The sequence below is a fragment of the Girardinichthys multiradiatus genome, chromosome 2 (assembly GCF_021462225.1).
Source record: "Girardinichthys multiradiatus isolate DD_20200921_A chromosome 2, DD_fGirMul_XY1, whole genome shotgun sequence".
NCBI classification, from domain to species: domain Eukaryota; kingdom Metazoa; phylum Chordata; class Actinopteri; order Cyprinodontiformes; family Goodeidae; genus Girardinichthys; species Girardinichthys multiradiatus.
The window spans coordinates 14946425-14956743 of NC_061795.1; the positions used below are offsets into that span (position 1 = coordinate 14946425).

The 10319-nt window shown below is 39.9% G+C and overlaps 1 protein-coding gene across 4 annotated transcripts in view; it reads left to right on the plus strand.

Moving 5' to 3' along the window:
* The window catches only part of lingo1a (leucine rich repeat and Ig domain containing 1a), a 270502-nt gene extending 260443 nt beyond the window's left edge, over positions 1 to 10059 (plus strand). For all 4 annotated transcript variants that reach the window (XM_047347224.1, XM_047347210.1, XM_047347201.1 and 1 more), the window contains exon 2: positions 7378 to 10059. In XM_047347224.1, coding sequence (XP_047203180.1) covers positions 7390 to 9237 — 1848 coding nt within the window. In that variant the 5' untranslated portion in view covers positions 7378 to 7389 and the 3' untranslated portion in view covers positions 9238 to 10059. The remainder of the gene's footprint in view (positions 1 to 7377) is intronic.
* Positions 10060 to 10319: the final 260 nt, after the last annotated feature.

Consider the following 10319-nt stretch of genomic DNA (forward strand, 5'->3'; position numbering starts at 1 on the left):
GCTGCATTGACCCTGCCCTTGATAAAACACAGTGGACCAACACCAGCAGCTGACACGGCACCCCAGACCATCACTGACTGTGGGTACTTGACACTGGACTTCTGGCATTTTGGCATTTCCTTCTCCCCAGTCTTCCTCCAGACTCTGACACCTTGATTTCCGAATGACATGCAGAATTTGCTTTCATCCGAAAAAGTACTTTGGACCACTGAGCAACAGTCCAGTGCTGCTTCTCTGTAGCCCAGGTCAGGCACTTCTGCCGCTGTTTCTGGTTCAAAAGTGGCTTGACCTGGGGAATGCGGCACCTGTAGCCCATTTCCTGCACACGCCTGTGCACGGTGGCTCTGGATGTTTCTACTCCAGACTCAGTCCACTGCTTCCGCAGGTCCCCCAAGGTCTGGAATTGGCCCTTCTCCACAATCTTCCTCAGGGTCCGGTCACCTCTTCTCGTTGTGCAGCGTTTTCTGCCACACTTTTTCCTTCCCACAGACTTCCCACTGAGGTGCCTTGATACAGCACTCTGGGAACAGCCTATTCGTTCAGAAATTTCTTTCTGTGTCTTACCCTCTTGCTTGAGGGCGTCAATAGTGGCCTTCTGGACAGCAGTCAGGTCGGCAGTCTTACCCATGATTGGGGTTTTGAGTGATGAACCAGGCTGGGAGTTTTAAAGGCCTCAGGAATCTTTTGCAGGTGTTTAGAGTTAACTCGTTGATTCAGATGATTAGGTTCATAGCTCGTTTAGAGACCCTTTTAATGATATGCTAATTTTGTGAGATAGGAATTTTGGGTTTTCATGAGCTGTATGCCAAAATCATCCGTCTTAAGACAATAAAAGACCTGAAATATTTCAGTTAGTGTGCAATGAATCTAAAATATATGAATGTTAAATTTTCATCATTACATTATTGAAAATAATGAACTTCATCACAATATGCTAATATTTTGAGAAGGACCTGTAAGTGGATAACTTAGAGTTTTCCTCACTTCGTAAACTGAAGAGTGACCTGGTGACGGTTATGTATGGTGCATTCAGATTCTGCTCACCAACCGACTTCTCTGTGCAGCTCTGCCGGAAAGGTGACTCTAATCAGTCCCAAATGGATGCAACATCAAATGAGGTACAGCCTCTTCCGTTGCTCACAGTAACTCTACTTGTACTGAAGCACAAAATAAATGTGTTCATGAGTGACTTCAACACTCACTTCCTACTTTAAATCTGAAGGTATCAGGGACTCCAAATGCAATATATTTACACTTAAGTTTTCAGCTTGACCTGTCATTCTGGTTTTAGATATCTTTTTCATGCTAAGCAGACACTTCTTGTGGATATAACCATCTCCAGGTAAAATGAGACATCAGTGACCAGATCACCTGCACAGAACTGATAAATGACCCTAGTGTGAGGTGAAATTTAGGGGGGATGTCAACAGGCTTCAGGGCAGAGTTTTGTCAGAACAACAGCTGTGCACTGTTGGAATTCTTCACCTTGTTGCATCAACCAGCTTCTTTGCCTGGATTAGGGCTATACTGTCCATCTGTCGGTAGTCGGTTTACCTTTAAGCCCTGCCATTTCATAGGTCCACATCTAGCTGGCAATCCCAGTAGGCAGCTTAGCTCTTTCAATGACAGAAGGGTATCCTCGCTCCTGAAAATTCAGCTAGCCAACACCTGAGTATGTGAAAGTTATCTTATTTAGGAAGCTAAAGGTCAAAGACTAATGAATAAAATGAATTGGGCTAAATTGTGGCTGCTACTGTGTACTTAGTTTCTATAACTGGAGGCTACTACTTTATGAATCAAACTGGTTTGATCAATATTTAATTAATGCTTTTACTATCTGCATCTAGCTTCATGTCATCATCATCTAGACTGGCTCATTTTTAAATAATGAAAACTGATGGCCGGCAATATTTTTTATCCATCTTAAGAGCGTACGAGAATGAGGTTGCACATTTACAACTAAATGTTCTAGAAAAAACCTTCAAAGCCGCATAATATAGTCAAATAAATAAAAATCCACTCCAGCATTTGGCCATTGAGGATTAGCCTGGCAGCTGACTAAGCAGTTTGCCAAGGAAGAGGCTTTAAAGGCTTTTAACACTTTGTGCTGCAGATAACGTCAGCATCATCTCATGGATTTCCCAGCAGCTTACAGGTATTTAACAATGGTATTTAAAAGGGCTCTGGAGTGATGTCTTGTGACAGGTAAACTAAAGCTTTGGGATATGGATGTGTCTTCTCCCTGTTTGTGTTTGATTGTGCCTATTTTGATCAATTTAATAGGGGCAGACAGATAAACAGAGAACAAATCAGCAATGTACAATAGGTGTAGACATTAAGCCTGTTTAGTGTGTGGGACAATGAAACTGGTCTTAGATATTTCCAGGACCTTAGATATTATGTAGACAGCAAAAACTGTCATGCTGAAGGGTATATTAAAGCAATATATCTCTATGGCAATCCAAACACAACAATGAACCACATTCACGAAACAAAATTGCAGAAACAAGAATGTTTTAGAAAACATGCATTTTTTTGCAGTTGAATCTCTTTTCTTAAAATACTGTTTTTTATATATTTGATTTTGTAGGTTTTAGTACCTACGGCTGCCATATGGTTTGTGACTTAAGGTCTTATAAAGTTTTTTTAGGTTTATTTAATATGTTCCAAAACTTTAAATTGGTAAAATATATATATATATATATTTTGAGACATTAATTATACTTTTTTAATGACCTTATTAGTTTTCGCTCAGCATGAACTAAAGCTTCTACCTTATGTAAAAATATTATTACATCATGGTATGAACTGAGGCATTTAAGACAAAATGTACCACATGGTTTATTTATTTTATTAAAAGCATAAAATAAACAATTATTGTTTCAGTTTAAAAAATAATTAATTAGTAGTAACAATGTTTTTTTATTATTTTATTATTATTTTAGCACATTAATTTAAGCTGAAAATTATATGACTGACAAAATTGTAATGAAAGTTTCCAAGGGCTTATTGCACTGAGCATTCTAACACACTGTTGGATTTTTCTGTTCTGTATATAAAAGAAAATTGTATTTCCCTTCTTTCAGCCAGCTGAACCGCAGTGTGCAGCAACTGGTGTGAGAGTGGCAGCTCTGCATTACTCTGATCCATGTGGTCAGAAAAAACTTATATTTTAAATAAATTCTTTAGCTTCTCATCAAGACCCTAAAATAAATATATATTACTAGCTTGAGTAGTAACTGTAACATTATGATTGCATTAATGCCACTCCATTGTAAGAACAGCATAGGGTGCCATTTGCCTCATGTGTGAAGCAATGTCCTTAAGATCCCCATAGATGTTGGCGCAAAAGCACTGCTCCTTCCTTTCATTTATCTAGTTATTGGTCTTGGACCAATGGGTCCTTGTTTATTGAGCTCAGTAGGCTTATTCTCCCCCCCCCCCAACCCCCAACCCCCCTTACTCCGCCTCAATAATGCAATAATGTAATTCTCTGGGAACTCGCTGATTGCAATGAAGAGCTGCATTCAGGCTGGAGGCCTGTGAGGGAACGATAATGCAAGATCATTAACCATACAGTTCTGTTAATGTTTACCAGTGGAGGTTATTTTTCATCTTAATGTGTCTGTCTGTATTTTCCTAAATTTTGCTGCTGTGGCTATGAGCAAAATTATTTTCACCTGGCCTTGCCTAGAGATAAGAAATACTATTTACACTGCTTACTGTTGAAATCCCTAAAGAAGTAGCCAGATTCTGTCATAGCGTGTATGCTTTTCATGTTCTTATTTTGCATGAATTTGAAGTTGTGATTCTATTTTTGGCTTTATCTAGGTCCTGTTTGTTGCTGTGGTTTTAATAGGGTATTTCCTGTTTCTTGAACTGTCTGTGTTTGTCTTTTTCCGCTCTGCCCATACATCTCGACCTAATTTGCTTATTATCACACCGGTCTCGTATTAAGTTATTTATTCTTGACTGGTGGTTCTTCATTTTCTGTCAATCCTCATCAATTCAAATCAGAATTGACATTAGCTGTCATTTATCTGCATCAGTCCTGTTTAGTCTATCTTTGTTCTCTTGTTTCATTTTTTGAATTTTTTATTATCAGACTACTGTGGATTCGTTAAAATGCCAGACAGTGGCAAATAATCTGCTGAATTTGCAACGTAAAACTTCAACAACAAGAGATTATAATCCTGGGTAACAGAAGTGGAAGTTATATCTTCTCTTTTCCTGATACCCACTATGTAAATGTCACATGATAAAGATCGACAGATAGGGCCAAGCCCAGGGTCACTGCTTCTTAGGTATCTTAGCATGCCACCCAATGCACTGGCACCCCTCTATATCTGTGGTCCCTGCACTCAGCACTGACTCAATCGATGTAGTTAAGGAATAAGACTAATCACATATGGCTTGGGGCTGAATAAAGCCCAGCAGGCTTTGTCACAGGTCTTTGATCTCAAACAAACCCCGCGGTGTGTTTTGACATTACTTGATTACAGATGGTATCATCAAATCCCCAATCTGAACTTTGACCTCAGGCAAAATTAAATGAAATTAAGCTGTGCAATCCACAACACCCGCCACATTCCACCCACTTTTTGTTGTTATTCTGCAGTCCAGCTGTCCACTGATGCACTGAGGGGAAAAGTTATTAGTGATCGCCCGCCTGGCAATAACGTCACACCACAAGTGATATTTCTCCTCGCTATAATTACAGGTCCTTCTCAAAATATTAGCATATTGTGATAAAGTTAATTATTTTCCATAATGTAATGATGAAAATTTAACATTCATATATTTTAGATTCATTGCACACTAACTGAAATATTTCAGGTCTTTTATTGTCTTAATACGGATGATTGTGGCATACAGCTCATGAAAACCCAAAATTCCTATCTCACAAAATTAGCATATCATTAAAAGGGTCTCTAAACGAGCTATGAACCTAATCATCTGAATCAACGAGTTAACTCTAAACACCTGCAAAAGATTCCTGAGGCCTTTAAAACTCCCAGCCTGGTTCATCACTCAAAACCCCAATCATGGGTAAGACTGCCGACCTGACTGCTGTCCAGAAGGCCACTGTTGACACCTTCAAGCAAGAAGGTAAGACACAGAAAGAAATTTCTGAACGAATAGGCTGTTCCCAGAGTGCTGTATCAAGGCACCTCAGTGGGAAGTCTGTGGGAAGGAAAAAGTGTGGCAGAAAACGCTGAACAACGAGAAGAGGTGACCGGACCCTGAGGAAGATTGTGGAGAAGGGCCGATTCCAGACCTTGGGGGACCTGCAGAAGCAGTGGACTGAGTCTGGAGTAGAAACATCCAGAGCCACCGTGCACAGGCGTTTGCAGGAAATGGGCTACAGGTGCCGCATTCCCCAGGTCAAGCCACTTTTGAACCAGAAACAGCGGCAGAAGTGCCTGACCTGGGCTACAGAGAAGCAGCACTGGACTGTTGCTCAGTGGTCCAAAGTACTTTTTTCGAATGAAAGCAAATTCTGCATGTCATTCGGAAATCAAGGTGCCAGAGTCTGGAGGAAGACTGGGGAGAAGGAAATGCCAAAATGCCAGAAGTCCAGTGTCAAGTACCCACAGTCAGTGATGGTCTGGTTGCTATGTCAGCTGCTAGTGTTGGTCCACTGTGTTTTATCAAGGGCAGGGTCAATGCAGCTAGATATCAGGAGATTTTGGAGCACATTATGCTTCCATCTGCTGAAAAGCTTTATGGAGATGAAGATTTCATTTTTCAGCACGACCAGGCACCTGCTCACAGTGTCAAAACCACTGGTAAATGGTTTAGTGACCATGGTATCACTGTGCTCAATTGGCCTGCCAACTCTCCTGACCTGAACCCCATAGAGAATCTGTGAGATATTGTGAAGAGAACGTTGAGAGACTCAAGACCCAACACTCTAGATGAGCTAAAGGCCGCTATCGAAGCATCCTGGGCCTCCATAAGACCTCAGCAGTGCCACAGGCTGATTGCCTCCATGCCACGCCGCATTGAAGCAGTCATTTCTGCCAAAGGATTCCCAACCAAGTATTGAGTGCATAACTGTACATGATTATTTGAAGGTTGATGTTTTTTGTATTAAAAACACTTTTCTTTTATTGGTCGGATGAAATATGCTAATTTTGTGAGATAGGAATTTTGGGTTTTCATGAGCTGTATGCCACAATCATCCGTATTAAGACAATAAAAGACCTGAAATATTTCAGTTAGTGTGCAATGAATCTAAAATATATGAATGTTCAATTTTCATCATTACATTGTGGAAAATAATGAACTTTATCACAATATGCTAATATTTTGAGAAGGACCTGTATATATATATATATATATATACAATTATATATATATATACAAGTATATATGTAATTGTTGTTTTTTTATTATGGTCCACTGTCTCTCAAAGCACAAAAGTGTGCAGCATCCTTTGCTGAATTAGCAGGAAATACCTTTGTCCTGTTTGTACAAATCCTGAAACATATAGTAAACAAATATTAATGCCAAACCCCTTATACAAAGAATCTGATCCTAACCCTGTTATTTAAATTTGTCTACAAAGTGTCCAATAATCATGGATTTAACTCATAGGAACACTGAAACCACTAATATTAAAATCAAGTATGACTTTTTGTTTTGCTCTTGAACCTTATCTTTGTCTATCCAGTTCCCTAGTTTTGCATTGTCTTTATTTTATCCCAAGAGGGTTTTGTGACACAGCATGATGTGGATTACTAAAAAATGCAGTTAATTCCATCTGAAACTGTGTCTTATTACTTCTTGTCTAAGGGATAGCATATACTGATTGAGTTTCTGAAAGGTGATCTGTGGAAATAATGCTCTGCGGTCCACTGTAGACTCAATGGGGGTGAAACAGCAAGGCGAATGTAGATTCCCCGAATGATTACACCTTTAAATCTGGCGCCATAATCATGACTTCCTCTTTTATGTCACTGTGACTCCTATGTAGGGCTTTGCATTTAACATCACCCATGTGCATTTAAAAGACCTTTTGAGTCTAGTGCAACGTACAGAATTCTAAACTGTCAATTCACTGTAACCTGTAACATGTATTCATCTTACGCCTGCCCATTGTAATAGATGTCATACTATCTGTCCTGTTCTATGCACTGGAGTCCTATGAGAAGGGCATCCTCTTATCTCCTATGATTGTTGCACAAACTTAATGCTTAAAAATGTCAGTCCCAATGGATCAAACCTAAAAAGGTTAAAACCACTATGAATTCAAATCACATAAACCCCTATGTTTGTATTCCTTTATTAAAATGAACTAATAAAGGAATAAGTCAAGATTATTAATGTTTAATTTTCTAACAAACTATTTGCCATGTCTCTGTGTCTACCCAGGTAACCGATAAGATGGTGGCCAGGGAAGCGACTGGGCACAGCTACCTGGTGGCTTGCTGGCAGCCTATTCTGATCCTAATGCTGGGCACCGTGCTTTCAGGTTCCACCACAGGATGTCCATCACGCTGTGAGTGTAATGTTCCAGAGCGCTCAGTGATGTGCCATCGTAAGAAGCTCATGACAGTCCCTGAGGGCATTCCTGCAGAAACAAAACTGCTGGACCTTAGCAAGAATCGCATCAGAACGATTAATCCAGACGAGTTTGTCAACTTTCCTAACCTGGAACATCTGGAGCTCAGTGAGAACACTATCTCCACAATTGAACCTGGAGCATTCAATAACCTGTATGGCTTGCGAACATTGGGATTGCGTAGCAACAAGCTTAAACTAATCCAGCTGGGTGTATTTACTGGCCTGAGCAATCTCACAGAGCTGGACATAAGTGAAAACAAAATTGTCATCCTGTTAGACTATATGTTCCAAGATTTGTACAACCTTCGGTCTTTAGAGGTGGGTGATAATGATCTGGTTTTCATCGCTCATCGTGCTTTTCATGGCCTTAACAGCCTTGAACACCTGAGTCTTGAGAAGTGCAACTTGTCTTCTGTGCCAACAGAAGCTTTCACCCACCTCCACAGTTTGATTACGCTCAGGCTGCGTCACCTCAACATCAATTCCATACGGGATTACTCTTTTAAACGGCTCTATCGGCTGAAAGTGCTGGAAATAGCTAATTGGCCATACTTGGATACCATGACCACAAACTGTTTGTATGGATTAAATCTCACCTCTCTAACCATTGCCAACACCAACCTGACCACAATCCCTTATGTAGCCCTGCAGCACTTGGTTTATTTGCGATTTCTTAACCTTTCATATAATCCTATCCATACCATAGAGGGAAATAAGCTGCATGACCTTCTGCGTCTACAGGAGTTTCACCTGGTTGGAGGAAGATTAGCAATGATTGAGCCATATTCTTTCCGAGGTCTAAACTACCTGAAAATACTTAATGTGTCTGGGAACACTCTTACAACGTTGGAGGAGTCTGCTTTCCATTCAGTTGGAAATCTGGAAACCCTGGCCTTGTACAATAATCCCCTGGCTTGTGACTGCCGCCTCTTATGGATTTTCCGAAGGCGATGGAGACTGAACTTTAACAAGCAGCAGCCCACCTGCGCATCTCCCGAGTTTGTCCAAGGGAAAGAGTTCAAAGACTTCCCGGATGTTCTGCAGCCAAACTACTTTACATGTCGCAAGTCCAGGGTTAGGGATCGTAAAGCCCAGCAGAAATTTGTTGACGAGGGAGCCATTGTTCATTTTGCTTGCCAAGCAGATGGAGATCCTGCTCCAGTAATTATGTGGCTTTCTCCTCAGAAAAAGTTTATCACCTCCAAGACAATTGGAAGGCTCTCTGTGTTGCCAGATGGCACCCTTGAGGTGCGCTATGCCCAGATTCAAGATAATGGTACCTATCTGTGTATAGCCAGCAATGCGGGCGGAAATGACACCTCTCTTGCTCACCTACATATTCATAGTTACTCACCGGACTGGCCACACCAACCCAACAAGACGTTTGCTTTCATATCTAACCAACCCACTGAGACTGGTGCTAACGATACAAAAGCCAATGTCCCTTTCCCATTTGATATAAAGACATTAATTATTGCAACCACAATGGGTTTCATCTCTTTTCTTGGTGTTGTCCTGTTTTGCCTGGTACTACTGTTCCTCTGGAGCAGAGGTAAAGGCAACACAAAGCACAACATTGAGATTGAGTATGTGCCACGAAAATCAGACGCTGGCATGAGCAGCACAACAGTAGATGCTCCTCGCAAGTTCAACATGAAAATGATTTAAAAAGATGTGGCATTTATCAATTTTGGACTTCAGCAAAAGACAAATTAGAAAAGAAGACATTTTCTTTTCTCCCTTTGCAAACCAGTGGTCTGTTAACATAGATTAATGCTTTTTTTCTAACTGGTGGACTTGACAGGAGGCCAGTTCCTGACTCAAAAAAAAAACAAAAAAACGAGAGGGAATGTAACCACACCCAGTGATACGGTGGTTTTTACAACGCCTGTGGGGGAATTATTTGAAAGTCAGATTTGTCAAACAAAGATCCTATTGCTCTGGATATTAATTGGGAACAAATAAACCATAAAAGAAGAAAAAGCACTCCAAACAGCCAGAATATGGGGCCAGATCATAGTTAGATCACTGATATTTTTTGTGCTTTTTTTATTTCATTACATTTCTTGTTTTCTATTGATTAAGTGTTAATTTAATGAGCATATACATATAAACAGATTATAAAAGCATACATACACACACAGATACACACACATACATACACACACACACACACACACACACACACACATTACATACATAGATGCAAGCAGACTACATTCCCGTACATGTTTGTTTAAGATGTTAACACAATTTCCTATGGTCTTTTTCACCTTCCTTCTGTATTTGTGTCACACTGCTGGAGAATGATTTGTTGCAAATATACAAAACCATGAAATTCTTGATAACACAAACTGTAATAAAAATTAAAAAGATAAATGTCACAATTGTTATTTCAAACCCATGAAATCACAATCAAAGGTGGGATTTTGAATATGAACACCTTTGTTTATAACAGTGTAAGTTTAGTACTACTTTTTAGTGCTCCAAAATAAAGTTAGTAGTTGCGTTTTAGAAGTGCATTGTTTGCAGATGGAAAGGAGAATAAAAGCAGGCTGTTAATTTTCTGTTTCAATGCTGAATTGTATTCAAAGATGGCTAACTCTGATAGTTCTCCACAGTCATTTTTACCCAATAAGAAAGGACCCAAACAAGACTGTACAAAATCAAATTAAACTTTTTGTTTATAAATCATTTAACAATGGATGTAACAACTATTCTGCGGTCAAAGAGAATAACCTTGTTTGGCC